At 36.3% G+C, this 14620-nt stretch overlaps 1 protein-coding gene and 1 long non-coding RNA gene across 2 annotated transcripts in view; one reads left to right on the top strand and one right to left on the bottom strand.

Moving 5' to 3' along the window:
• Window positions 1–14620, top strand: part of LOC147824438 (uncharacterized) — a 56615-nt gene that overhangs the window by 8027 nt on the left and 33968 nt on the right. The window lies entirely within an intron of this gene.
• Window positions 5046–5812, bottom strand: LOC101702983 (ubiquitin-conjugating enzyme E2 K). Its single transcript, XM_021242948.2, has one exon. The coding sequence runs from the start codon at window positions 5463–5465 to the stop codon at window positions 5172–5174; it is 294 nt and encodes a 97-aa protein (XP_021098607.1). The 5' UTR covers window positions 5466–5812; the 3' UTR covers window positions 5046–5171.

Below are 14620 nucleotides of genomic sequence, written 5' to 3'. Positions count from 1 at the left end.
TTACTCCCCAGCTGTTGTAGTGAATGGCATCCAGTGCTCTGTTCCAATGGTGGGTTTCTTCTTGAAGGTCTCTGGAGTCACCCATTTCACTGTGTCTCTTTAGATTTAATTTCATTTCTGTCACGATGAGCCAGAGCTGGGAAGAAAGTACAGATTACCCTTCCCTTTTCTGCACTGTGGTCTGGCTCTTCAATTTCTCTGTTGACTTCAAATTTCTCTTCATATTCTTCTTGGTTCTCAGGAATCCACCTCCCTCTTTCTTTTCTTACCCAGGTTATTTTCCAGTTTCTGGATTCCAAATCTTGGAGAGGCTGATTTATTACTGTTTACTGCTCTGCCATCTTCCTAGAAGTCCTTAGTATGTACTATCACACAACTCTTGCATTCTGCATGCTTGTAACACTAGCACCATGTAGATGATGCCAAGGTCTACTACTAGCTTCAGCAGTAGTCAAGCAAGCCCTCTTGCATCATGAATGTAGAGGACTCTGAGTACCAGGGTGGCTGAGCATTGTTAAATAAATCCCAGGAAACCAATTCCCTAGGCATCATTATTGAACAAGGTGCCGTGGGACTCTCTTCTTGAAGCAAAATCTTATAAAAGAGTTTATCTTTACCCTTTTACACCCTTGAGCCAGTGAAGAGAGTGGGGTCTTGCTGATTCCTGAATTACTCTCAAGGCATCTTTCCTATTGTTCTGATACGAAGTTGTTGGCTTCTTTTTTAATGGTGATCTTTTTAGTAATTAAACTGTCCTCTGTTCCAATTTTGCAGGCACTTCTTTTTGGGGGAAACTGAAAACTTTTTTTTCTTTAAAAATGTGTTTATTTTTTTAAAAAAATCAGTTGTGTACAAAAGTGTTTCATAGTTTTTAATTCTCAAGACAAATACCCAAGCCTCCACCCACAGCCCACCCTGCTTCAGTGGTATTTCTGGTAACCCACCCATTTTCCCCTTACTGGAAGTTAATGGCTCAGAATAGACCCCCCTACAGAATTTATCATCACTAACAGACTGTTTAGAGTAGAGAGCTAAGAAGCTAACAAGTAAGGTTCTTTCTCAGTGAGGTTAATGAGAATCCCTATAATGGCAGTTGACTTCCAGCAGACACCACAACAAAGCACCATCAATTGCTGAAAGCTAAAAAACAGATAATTATTTTCAATAGTATTTCATTTTCTATTGGAAAATTCTTTAAATAACATTAAATAAGTCTCTTTCCCCCCCAAAGACATAGTCTAACTTTTATTATGATGCCTGTAAAAAGTAGGTTACAGCAAGCAGATAAGGATCATTCATGGCACAGTGCATTGACTTCTATCCACTCACACTCAGACCAAACCAATAAGCTATGCCACACCTGATTATACATAGCAGCATGGTTGAAATAACCAAGCAAAAGGTAGCATATTCACAACTTGCAGTTTTAGGTGATGACGCAGGTTTATGAGACTAGATCAGTCCAATAAAGCAGTAACAAAGAAGGACAAAGGAGATAGTAACACTCCCTTACCCCTATGCCACAAGATTTTTGATCTATATTGCAAATGCAATGTGTGGCATCATTTGTAGACCCTAAAGAAAGTCACACTTTGTTTGGAAAAAGGCTATTCATTAGTATACTTCAAGTTGCTGTCTTCACAATGTAGCAACCAGCTAATAGTTTCAATTGGTACTAAGGAATAGAAATGCATCGCTTCTAGGCCTTTTGGCTAAGATCAAGTGAAGAAGAGAAATGCAACTTTTTTGAATCAGTGGTTTGTACCCTAGAATTGAAATTCCTTGGAACTAGACAAAGTGATTAATACAACATCAGTTTGTAAAAGTCCATGAAATAAAGTTAATAGTAAACAAACAACTTCCTTTTTCATTTCTACACGTTTTTTTCCTATGTACAAGAATGGTACACTTGGTGGCTCCAGCTATTTTCTGCCAGATTCATCTTAAATCTTTAAACCACAACAAAACTTCTTTATTTCCTGTTTCTACATAGAATTAAGAAAACATTACCATACCTCTACCACAGCGTTTTAAAGGCTCAAATCAGGCATACACTTACAGTCCAGATCTGCTTTTCACATTGGCAAACTTATGAAGCAGCCTAAAAAATAATATAATATGCTGCATTCAGTAGTACATACACAAGCAAACTCTAATTGCCAATTCTTTCTTACAGATACTTAAAAAAAAGAATTATTTTGCATAGTTTTAAGTGCCATTAGCAATCATAAATGAGAAAAACTTTGAAAAAGAGACCAAAAGAACTCAATCTTATTTTCACCTCACAGCTTATTTTTCTCAGAAACAAAATACTCAGATTCCAAACATTTATATATCCTTGGAGGTGTTTTCTGTGTTTACATAAACCATAGTCACAATTCTAAACATTTCAGAGCCAACTCAGAGCATCAAATTTAGTAGCAAGTTCCTCAAATATGCATGTTTGAGTTTCAAACTGCTATTCATTCATTCATTCACTCACTCACTCACGGGTACTGACAGACTGTACAACTAATTGTTTCTTCTTTTAAGTTAGGCACATACTCAGGAAACAGACCTGATTATAATAAAAGCCTATTAAAATATCAGTGATTTTTAGCAAATCTGCCTGCTCTAAATGGAATTTGATGTTTTTAATCATAATTTTTGAGGGCTCTTAAATTCTAAAACACTAAGAATTATAGGGCCAGGGATGTAGCTCAGTGGCACCACACCTGCCCAGTAAACGCAAGGTCCTGAGTGCAATCCCCGATACCAACCCCCCCCCCCCGCCAAAAATTATAAAAATAACTTTCACCAGGGTACTTTCTTCCTAGGCCTGAACTTTTAGTGTCCTTTTTCCAAACACATATGACACCAGAAGAAAAAAGTAATTGTCTTAGTTTCTATGTTTGGGGAGTTAAATCTATATTGAGAGAGGGGAAGAAAAAACCCAAAAAACAGGAGAGTAGAAAATGTATCAGAAAGAAAAAGTATCATGATGTTAAAGGGAAATACATTTTTATAATGAAAAATTATTATGCAGAACCTATCAAACTAAATATTGTACTTTCCAATTACCTGGGCACTGGAGCTGAAGTGCAATCAGATGAGTAGATACCTGGCCAAGATATGGGGCAGTGTGCATAAAAATCAAAGCTGGATAGAGCTGCCTCCAGGAGTGGAGTATGTAATGCTTGCCACTAGTAACCACTGAGTTCTTTTTCTCTTTTGTCCAACCACAGATAAATACATATACCCTGATAATATAGGCAAATAGTAAACTCGATGTGATTGATAGTTTCAAAAATCCAAATATTACTAATATTACCAAGCCACCCTCTACTATAAAAAATGAATTCTAACCAACAATGGAGCAAAACTGTCCATATTTTCACAAACTCCTACCATACCTCAAAACAAAAAGAACAAGATTTTAGCTATTTAAAATAAATAAAGAAAAATAGTGTTTCATTTGGCACCTTTAGAAAATAACTAAACTACAACAATTAAAGGCTGTGATTATGCTTAAGCAAACATGGGGAAAAAACATAGCAACTTGTGTTTAGTATGCAATATATCAACATAAGAGATTACTTTTACTTAGGAAAACCTTAAAAGTTTTTGGAAGAACCTTCATATCTTTAACATTATGATATATTTAATATTCGTTCTTTATTGCTTCTAGTATCAGGATTACTGATAAGTTGAATGAAGTTATATTGACTTAATAGGTTCAAAAATTATTTTCCAAACAATTATTTAAGATAAATAACACTTGAAGGAAGAAAACTTTTTATAATATGACTTTCAATATACAACCTTATTTTAGTCTGATTCCATTTTTGTTATTTTTGCATTGGTCCTCAAAATTTAGTAAGAATTATATTTATATGTATAGAACTGCCTGCATAAATCTACTTCAACCTTCATAAAATGGTCAAATTAAGTGTTTGAGCTTGCAAAACTAGTAACTTTCAAACTTCTGAACTTAGAACGAAATGTAACTTTAATATGAATAAAAGTCTATGTACAAGAGAAGATAACGTTTTCAATTCTCATTATCAGAAATATCATAAAGAAAGCTAGATTTATAACACACCTCTATTCCTATGTGCATCTGAAGCACGTACAGTAAAACACCAACCCAGCTTTCATGTGTCAGTATGGGGGAGTGCAAGCAAGAGTGGCTTTTAAAGTATCTGATAAAGCAATTTTCATAAAGCCCAAAATTAGGCTAAAAACTACTGGAAACAGCTGTCTGCATTCTTCAACGTTTTCAAAGAAAATTCTATCACATTAAAAATCCATGTCAAATTCATTGCAAAACTAAGTCGGGTCCTTTTCATTTCATGTGGGAATACTGCAACATCAAAGTATTTACTGTTTTTGCAAGAGAAATAATATTGGCAGCTCCATTCTTACATTACTTACTTCCACTGGAAAACTTTGAGTGTTTAAAGAATTATGACAAAACATTCCAAACCCTAGATCTAAAAAGGGAGTCGGGATACTTTGCTTGGCACATTTCCCCACCAAATACAGAGAAATCTACCATTAAATGATTAACTGTGTGTGGTATGGGAAAAGAAGATACAGTGCCCCAACCTCTCAACTGGGACAAAAAGGCTCTGAATAGGTCACTATCTTCATTTCTGGATAAATCTCTTATTTATGAATGTTCTAGTACTGAAAATGGTGGTCTTTTCAGCTACCCATCCTAAGAAGTCAAGTACAAGCATGCAAGTAAATTCACAGACACAGAGGATCCTTGCTAAAAACAATTAAGGTAGCTGTGATGCAACACCAACAACTTGAATGGCCCTGACACACTCAAAATATTATCTTAATTATTCAACAAAATCCTGAAGCAAACTCTTGCTAGTCTTGTAACACTGCTAAACACTAAAGTAGCATGTTTTTGCCATGGTTTTAGCTTAGCTCAAAGAATTTTTACACTATTAAGTAAGAAAAAAATTAAAAGTATTTTCCCTTTTTAAATTTACGCAGATGTTTAATTAACTTTATTTACAGAGCAGGGATTTTTTTTTTCAGTCTCCAGTGGTTGCCTAGATAACATCCTTAGGCAAGAATGCCAGTTTAAAAGAAATCTATGCAGAATCCTAAAAATAACAGATGTTGATGCTCCTGGAGAAGAGGCAAGCTTGACTATCAGCAGCTCTTTCTAGGCCTCAGTTACTCAGCAGCAATTCTGTTGCAGTCTCTACATCCCAAGAGTTTGAAGACAAGGCCACTATTACTGCATTCCTGTCAAAGCCCATAGCACATAGGTTTTCTATTTTTTTGGTGTATTCTGGACTAGAAACTGGTGCTCCGGCATACACGTGTGCCCAAAGTCGAGCTGTCTGTTTGAACATTTCAGGATTTTGTTTGTACTGATTTGCTACTACTGCATCCTGTGGATCATCCGGCTCTGCAGCTGCCAATAGTGCTTGCAATGACAATAACACCGTGCGAAGAGTCATTGCTGCCGCCCATTGATCTTTCAAGATATCCAAACAAATAGCCCCTGTGATGGTACCAATATTAGGGTGCCATATTTTAGTGATAAACCGGATCTTAGGGGGGTTAAATGGATATTTTTCTGGTATTTTGATCTGTAGTTGATATCTTCCTCCTTCATATGGTGTGTCTGGAGGTCCTGCTATTTCTCCTCTTAATTCTGTAAAATTCTCATCTACAAGATCTACTTTAATTTGATTTTTGCTCTTCTCCTCGCTCTTCAGCACCTCCTTGAACTCCCGCTTGATTCGCTGCACCGCGATGTTGGCCAAGTCTCAGCCCGCAGCTGATTCGTACCCGCCTCCTCCGCCCCCCCCCCCCCCCCCACGACTACCCGCCACCGCCACTTCTTCCTCCACTGCCTCCTCCCTGGGCGATTCAGACCCGTGCACCAGCACCCGAACGCTGCTACTGCCGCCCCTGCCACTGCCGCCGCCGCCGAGCTCCCTGAAAACTTTTTAAGTGGGCTTTTTGCCCTTGTTTCTCAGTGTAAATCTTGGTAAAAGCAGTGAGCAGTGTGACAAAAGTGACACTGTGCCATATGGAACACAGGCTTCAAGGAGCCTTGTACACTGGCTGAACAGCCTGAACTGCCTAGGCCTCTACTGGGTGATAGCTCAGTTATCCTTTTTGTCTTAGCCAATACCAACTTAACTCTAAAAAGCCAAGCCACTTTGAGCGCCCTGAAAGAAGTTAGTGGGGCCTGGAAAAATCCCTGGATGCAGAATCATGAATTCACAAAATGGTATTTTAAAACACTGAGTCCTAAGGGTGGCTTGTAATTAAGCAATGGGTGACCAATATACCAATGGTTATTGTGTGTTCCCAATATATTTATGCCGGCTGTACTGTTCAGTAATCACATAATTTCATTATTACTCTTAAAAGGATGACATGTGACTGTGAAAATGAAGAAAATCATTATATGCAAGTGAAATTTAATGTATTATAAAGACAATAAAAACATATACCTCAAAAATATCAAATAAAATGGGTGAGGAGTCTATAAAAATGGAGGGAAAGTCATAAAAAATAGGATTAAATTTTTAGTTCATATTAACAAATTGGAACTGAATATCATGTGATTGGATTATGAGAGTAAGATAGAGACTGAACAAAGAGATAACAATAAAGGAGAAAAGGAAGGGGAAGTGGAAGGGGTAGGGGAAAGGAAAGAAGGGAAAGGAAAAAATATGAGAAAAGAAAAAAATGGAAACAAAGTCTTTGTAAGTAGGGAAGGGTGGAGGAGTTGAAAGGAGGGCAGGGGAATGGGGAAAAAATAAGAACCAAAGTATATCATGTACAGGTACAAATTCCCAATGATGAATGTCATCATATTGTATACTTAAAATGTACCAGTCAACTTAATGAATTAAAAACAACAATTAAACATTTTAAAGAAGATTTAATGTTATTTATTTATTTTTCTATGTAGCAGTCCAAGGTGAGTGTTCAGCACTCTGAATCACAGGAAAGTCTGTTTTATGTAATCATTCAGGAACCCAGAGTTTTTGTTTGTTTTTAAAAAATCATTTTTATCAACAGACCCATAGGGGTTTTCTTGATATCTAAACATTGTGAATATGTTTTTTACAAGAAAGACTTGGGAAGCTTGAATTACCCAGTAGAAAGGAATTGGTGAAAATGTGTGCCTTTCTGTGTTTTAAAGTAACATGTCTATGGTAAGCAGTATTTGTTTTTATGAGCTGTTATCTTGATTTAAAAGTATTCTGTTTAAGACAGACAGAAAGACTTTTTATTTTTTCTCTTGATTATTCAATATCTCTCTATAATATTTTCCCTCTCATTTTTGATTTTGAGGGATGAAGTCTATGACAGACATTTGTGTGCCTACCTGTTATTGCAAAGGGACATACATTTCAAACATTTTTGAAATAGCCACTTGTGTTTACAACAAAATACAGAGTTAACTCAGTACTTGAGATATGGCCAACTAAATCTAGAATAAAAGCAATGTCAAATTTATCCACAAAAAGGCTAAAATAAAAAAAATGAAGACAAGGTACTTTTCAAGTCTGATTTTTACATCCACGTCACATTTGGTTGACAATGATAAAACTCCATTATCCTGTTTGCTGAGGACAGGAGAGCTTGGTTTTTGGCAACACAGTGACCTGCTGGGAGTTCCTGTTAGAGCTGCTCTCAGTAATGGTCTAAATTCATCTTTCTGCACCAAGAAGAGCCACTCCAAAGATTTGGAGTAGAAAATGAAATGGATCTTTTCAAAGAAACGGGTCTTTGAAGACCTTGGGGAGTTGGAATTACCCAGGGGGAAAGCTCTAGGTAAAAAGTGTGGCTTTTAATGTTTTAATTTAAAGCAACTTGTCTGATAGGCTGTATCTATTTTTATGACTTGTCTTGATTTCTTAAAAATGACTAGTTATAATGGTTCTGCTTAAGAAAAACATGAGGACTTTTCATTCTTTCTCTCGGTTCTTGAATATTTCTGTATAACATTTTCCCATACTGGCCCTTGACTTGAGCCAGTGCCATTTAAAGCCCTACAGTCTGAGCCCAGCTGTCCTCCATATTCCTGAGCCTAGAAGATTCCAGTCTCAGTTGCACCCTCATCCAGAATGCAAACATATTGTCATGGATGCCTCTGCAGGAGTTACCAGCTTTATCAACTCACCTCCCCCAGACCCCTACACTGCATACTCCCCTGTTTATACTGATCCTTGTTTATCTGACTCAAAGGGTTGTAAAATAAAAGAATACTGTTGAACTTGAGAGAAAGTCATATTTTCCTTTATTTGTCTACCTGAATTTTCTGAAAACTTGCCCTAAATGTGATAACGTCGAGGAGGTTATACAGATATGCAGCAACAGGATATTACAGATATTTTACAATCTGGTGATGTGTGACAGGGCTGGGTGCTGGTGTGTTAGCTTCCTAGTATTGCCTCCTGAATGTTCTGTACTGATTTGGGAGATACTCTTTATTAAATGTAGGGATTTTTCCTCTTGACTTATTAACTACCAAGAAACAGGCTGTGCTCTAGAAAGTTACAAGTAGGAAGTTGCTACATTCTAGGTGTAGGATTGAGTGGTGGGGGTCCCCAAAGCACCTCTCCTTAAATGTTTACTGTGTGCCAGCCACTGAACTAACAGCTTTACATGCATTATTCAGTTTCTGTGCAATCCTATCCAGTTTTCCTGTCTTTTTCACAGCATAGTATGAAAGGTACAGTGCTTCAGAAAATCAAAGGAGGTACACTTCAGTATTCCCAGAAGAGTTCTGTCAGTGCTGCTTTCTTTGTGGAGGATGATTGACAGTACATTAAAAGGGGAGGGGGCAAGTATACTCCCCGATAATGTGGCTAAGATAGCCATCCTTGTACTACCTTCCCTTTTTGTACTGTCAGGGTCCAGGAACGTCTTCTCATGCTCGTTTTGCATGTACTCCTTAGTAGATCTGGTCTGGTGTTTTTCCATAGAAGATTCTGCTATGGCACTCCCTCCATGAACATTACTCCACTGGCCCATTTTGACAGCCTGTTCTTTAGCCTGAAACACACTTAGAATGTGTCACTTCTGGATTTCCATGTAACCTTAGAGTTCAGGAATCTCAGTTGTTTTTTCCAAAAATCTCTTTTAAATAAAAGAGCAAAGCGGTATTCATGTGCTTGTAAGATTTACTGGTAATAGCTGGTGGCATATGCCTGTAATTGGTAGGCTGAAGCAGGAGGATCATGAGTTCAAGGTCAGCCTGGGCTACATAGTGAGTTCAAGACCAGCCTGAATGTCATAGTGAGACTCTCAAAAAATAAAGAGGTTTATTAAAAAGCACCATCTCTCTTTAGTAAATGGTTATGAATGATGACTTTCCTAATAGAACCTAGTCCTCATAGTCCCATGTTTATAGCAACTGGAGGCACAGGGAGGAGAGGGAGGAGGACAAGGACAGAGGCAGGCAGGAGAAGGAAGCATATGCTCACCAAATGGAAGAGGGGCCCATTCATACACTCTTGTAGCATTCAGCACTTCCTCTTCTGTGGCACTAAAATTGCAAGTTCTTATGTCTCTTTTCCCTTCTGGACTGCGATCCTTTATTCTTTTTTTTGAGACAGGATCTCACTATGTAGTTTGGGGTAGCCTTGAACTCACTATTAGTCCAGGCTGGCTTCAAACTCATGGCGATCCTCCTGCCTCAGCCTCCTGTGCTGGGATTACAGACATGTGCCACCAAGCGTGGCAGGACTGTGACCCTTTAGGGAAGGGCCTGGCATTTAACAGGGGGTCAGCAAATATATATTTGAATGGATCAACCAATAAACAAAGGCTTTGATTTCTAATTCAGGCAAAAATACAACCATTTTTTAGATGAGTTTTAGGAGAAAGTCATTTGATTTGATGTTTATAAATCTAGAATTATTTTTTGAGGGGGAGTGTTCTCAGCACTTAAAGTTTTAAAAATTTTACTCAGGGATTCACTATGTTGCTTATTTTTTCTACACATTTAAATTTTTTTATTAATGCATATATGCAGTACATAATGATTGCATTCATCATGGGGAGTTAGTACATGTACATAATATGTCTTAATTCTTTTTATGTCCCCTTCCACCCTTTCTCTGTCTCTTGGTGTCTTTTCCATAGGCAAAAAATTTATCTCCCTGTTTCCTACTATCTATCTTATTTTCCTCTTTATTAATACTTTGGGTTTCTCATATAAGAAAAACCATGCAATATTTAAGCTTGTGTGGCTGATTTACTTCACTCAACATTATGACCTCAAGATACATCCATTTTCCTACAAAGGACTCAAATTCATCCCTCTTTGTAGGACAGTAGGTCTTCATTGTGTATAAATACCACATTCTTTATCCATTCATCTGTTGATGGATATATGGGTCACTTCCAAGATCAACTATAAACATGGGTATGTACGTATCATTGTAAGATGATGTCATTAACTCTTTTGGGAAGATACCTAGAAGGGGAATAGCTGGGTTGAATGGAATTTCTAGCTTTACTTTTTTGAGGAATCTCCATATGAATTTCTGTAGTGGTTGTACTAGTTTACATTCCAATCAACAATAATAGAAGTGCCTCCCCCCAAATGCTGGCAGCATTTGTTATTATTTGATTTTTGTTTGTAGTGATTCTTTCTGGAATAAGATGGAATGCCAGTGTTATTTTAATTTGCATTTCTCTAATGGCCAGAGATGCTGAACATTTTTTTCATGTATTGATTAGCCATTTGTACTTCTTGTGCTGAGAAGTGTCTATTTCAGTTGCCTGTTTATTGGGTCTTTTATTTTAGGAGGTTTATTCTTTTTGAATTCATTATTCTAGATATTAGTCCTCTTTCCAAGGATTTGCTAGCAGTTATTTTCTCCATTGTGTCGATTGTCTCTTTAATCTGTTGGTTGTTTCTTTTGCTGTGCAGAAACTTTTAAATTTGTTACAATTCCATTTATTGATTCTTGAGGTTATTTCTTGGGGTTCTGTTCAAAAAGTCATTGTCTCACTTACATCTTCCAGCAAATTATTTCTATTTTAATATCTAGATTGTTGATCCATTTTGATTTTAGTTTAGTACATGGTTAAAGATATGAGTCTAGATTCAGACTTCTCCATGTATATAAATAGCCAATTCTCTCAAGTCCACAAAGGCTCTTTTGCCAAAGATCAAATAGATGAATGTGCCTGGGGTTGTTTCTGAGTCTTCTACTCTGTTCCACTGATCCACATGTGTGTTTTTATGCCAGTACCAGCTGTTTTTATCACTGCGGTTTTGTAATATAATTTGAAATCCAGGATTGCGATGCCTTCTGCTTTTTTCTTGATGACCAGGATTGCTTTTGCTATTGTAAGTCTCTTCTGGTTGCATATAAATTTTAGGATTGTTTTCTCTAGTTCTGTGAGGAATGCTATTGGTATTTTGATTGGGGTTTCATTGAATCTATACATTAGTTCTGGAAGTAAGGCCATTTTGACAATGTTGGCTCTGCCTATTCGCAAACAGGAAGTATCTTCCCATTTTCTGATGTCATCTTTGTTCTTTTTCATAGTACTGTACCTCACTGTAGAGGTCTTTCCCTTTCAGTAAAGTAAAACCTTGATTTGTGACCATAATTCATTCTGGAAACATGCTTGTAATACAAAGCACTTATATATCAAAGAAAATTTCCCCATAAGAAATAATGGAAATTCAGATGATTCATTCCACAATCCCAAATAGTCATATAACAATGATTATAATACTGTAATATAATACAAAATAATAAGAAAAACAAACAAATTAACCCACACTTACCTTTAAAAACCTTCACGGCTAGTGTGAGGGAGAAAAGAGAGGAGGGTTGTTGCATGGGATGACTTTCAGTATCACTAACAGAATCACTGATATCTGATTCTCAATTGAATCTTTTTCTTTTCATGCAATTTTAAAAGGAACCTATCCAGTGATACTTGCTTTTGCTTCTTTTTGAGAATTTTGCAAAAATGTGACAGATTGTCGTTAAACAGATTCATCCCTTGCACTGCTACAGCCTTATTAAGGTGGTGCTTTTCTACAAAATTTTGCACTGTTTCCTACATTTTACATAAATCCCTAATCTCCTTTGAAGTCAGTGAGCCCTCTGTGTTTTTTTCTTCTTCCTCTGCAGTCAAGCTCTCCTCCATAACCTCTTGCTATCGGCAGATGATCACCTACAGTTTCACAGCAAGAGAGGGAGGGAGGTGGGGGGGAGAGAGAGAGAGAAGAATCACCGGCTGATTGTGATCATGTGATGTTCTCCATTATGTCCTACTTTTATTGCAAGATATTGCTTGTTTATCATGTTAAAATTTATTAGCAATATTTACTCATCTTGCAGAACACTCACAGAACAAGTTACTCACAATCCAAGGTTTTACTGTATTTTGTTGAAGAATTTTGTGTCTATGTTCATTAAAGAGATTGGCCCATAGCCCTCTTTCTTGGTTGGGTCCTTGTCTAGTTTTGAAATCAGGGCACTTGTAGTTTCCAGGAATGACTTTGTGAATATTCCTTTCCTTTAAATTTCATTAAAGAGTTTGAAGAGTATTGATATGAGATCTTCCCTGAAGTTCTTGTAGAATTCAGTAGTAAATCCATGAGGTCTCAGCTGTTTCTTAGTTGGTAGGTTTTTTATTATTGCTTCAATTTCATTGCCTGTTATTGGATTATGCCGAATATTTATATTTTCTTGGTTCAGTTTTGGTAATTCGTAAGTATTCTAAGAATCTATTTCTTCTGATTTCTCCAACTTATTGAATTAGAGGTTTTAAAGTAGTTACTAATCATCTTCTGGATTTTAGCATTGACTCTTGTGATTTCAACTTTCTCATTTCTAATTGCATTGATTTGGGTCTTTTCTTTCCTTTTTTGGTAAGACTAGCTGAGTTTGTTTGTTCTTTTAAAGAACCAGCTCTTTGATTCATTATTTATATTTCTAAAGTTTCAATTTCATTAATTTCTGCTCTGATCTTTATAACTTCCTTCCTTGTAGCAGCTTTGGATTTGGATTTTTCTTGCTTTTCTAGGGCTTTGAGATGTACCATTAGGATACTTATTTGGATTCTCTCTGTTATCCTGATGTGAGCATTCACAGCTATAAACTGCCCTCTTAGGATTGCTTTCATTGTGTTCCATAGGGTTTGGTATGTTGTGTTGACATTATCGTTTGATTTTAGGAAATGTCTACTTTCTTTTTTGATTTCTTTTGTGACTCATTAAATATTCAAGATTGTATTTTAAAATGTCCATGTTTTGCATAATTTCTGTGATTTATTTTTTAATTTATTTCTAGTTTCATTGCACTGCGTTCTGATAATATGCACGAGAGAGTTTTGATTCTTTTGTACTTATTTAAACTTGTGTTATGGGCCACTATGTGGTCTATTTTGCAGAAAGTTCTGTGTACTGCCAAGAAGAATGTATATTCTGTTGTTGGGTGGAATGCCCTGTAGGTATCTACTAAGTCCATTTTTTCAAAGGTGTGGCTTAAGTCTGATATTATTTGTTGATTTTTTTGTCAAGTTGATTTGTGAGAGTAGGTTATTAGGTTTCACATTATAATTGTGTTGAGATTTATTTGATGTTTTATGTCCAGTTATGTTTATTTTATGAAATTGGGTGTGCCAGTGTTCAGTGTGTGTGTGTGTGTGTGTGTGTGTGTGTATAATTATTATCTCTTCTAGTTGAATTGTTTCCTTAGCCAATATAGAATGACTTTACTTTCCTCCTCTGATCACTTTTGGGTTAAAGTCCACCTTTTCTTAAAACAGAATAGCTAATCCTGCTTGTTTTGGGGCTCCTGTTGCATGAACTATTTTTTCCATTTTCTGATTTTTAATGTATGGATTTCCTTTTGAATTAAATATGTTTGTTGTTAACAACATACCATTAAGTTTTGTTTTTTGATCCAATCTGCCAATCTGTTTCTTTTGATTGAGGAGTTGAGATCATGCACATTGAGAGTTATTACTGAAAGGTATTGAGATATTCTTGTTGTTGCATTATTTTCCTATTGCTGATTTCTTTTTTGTCATTCTGCTTAATTAATTACCCTCTCTAGTGTTTATTTCATTAGACTTTTTGACATTGTTTATTTTATTGTCTCTTTGTAGGATATCCTTGAAAATTTTTTAGAGTGCTGGTTTTGGAGTCATAAATTTATTAAAGTGGTCTTTGTCTTGGAAAGACCTTATTTCTCTATCAATTTTGAATGATAGTTTTGTAGGATATATCAGTCTGGGTTGGAAGTTGTTTTCTTTTAGAACTTGAAACACTTCACTCCAAGCTCTCCTGGACTTTAAGGTTTGTGTAGAGAAGTCTGCTGTAATTCAAATGATTTTATCTTTTTTTTTTCATTTTTTGAAGGAAAGGACAAGAAAAAAAGTGAAATAGAAGGGAAAAGTGGAAACAAAGTTTTGTACAGCTGGAGGGGAGAGGGCTCGAGGGGGGAGTGGGATAAAATAAAATTAAATTTATTAAACAGATGGTTTTACCTTTATAGTGATTTGTTGTTTTCTGTAACATCTTGTAAGTTTCTATCATTGTGTTGGATTTCTGGGATTTTAACTATGAAGTGTTGTGAATAAGTTCTTTTCTGATTGTGGCTATTCT

The sequence above is a fragment of the Heterocephalus glaber genome, unplaced genomic scaffold, assembly GCF_053883595.1.
Source record: "Heterocephalus glaber isolate CG9 unplaced genomic scaffold, H.glaber_assembly_v1.0 deba00001543, whole genome shotgun sequence".
Classification (NCBI taxonomy): domain Eukaryota; kingdom Metazoa; phylum Chordata; class Mammalia; order Rodentia; family Bathyergidae; genus Heterocephalus; species Heterocephalus glaber.
Note: the sequence above shows the minus strand (reverse complement) of the source record. Positions and strands in the feature narration are given on the sequence as shown.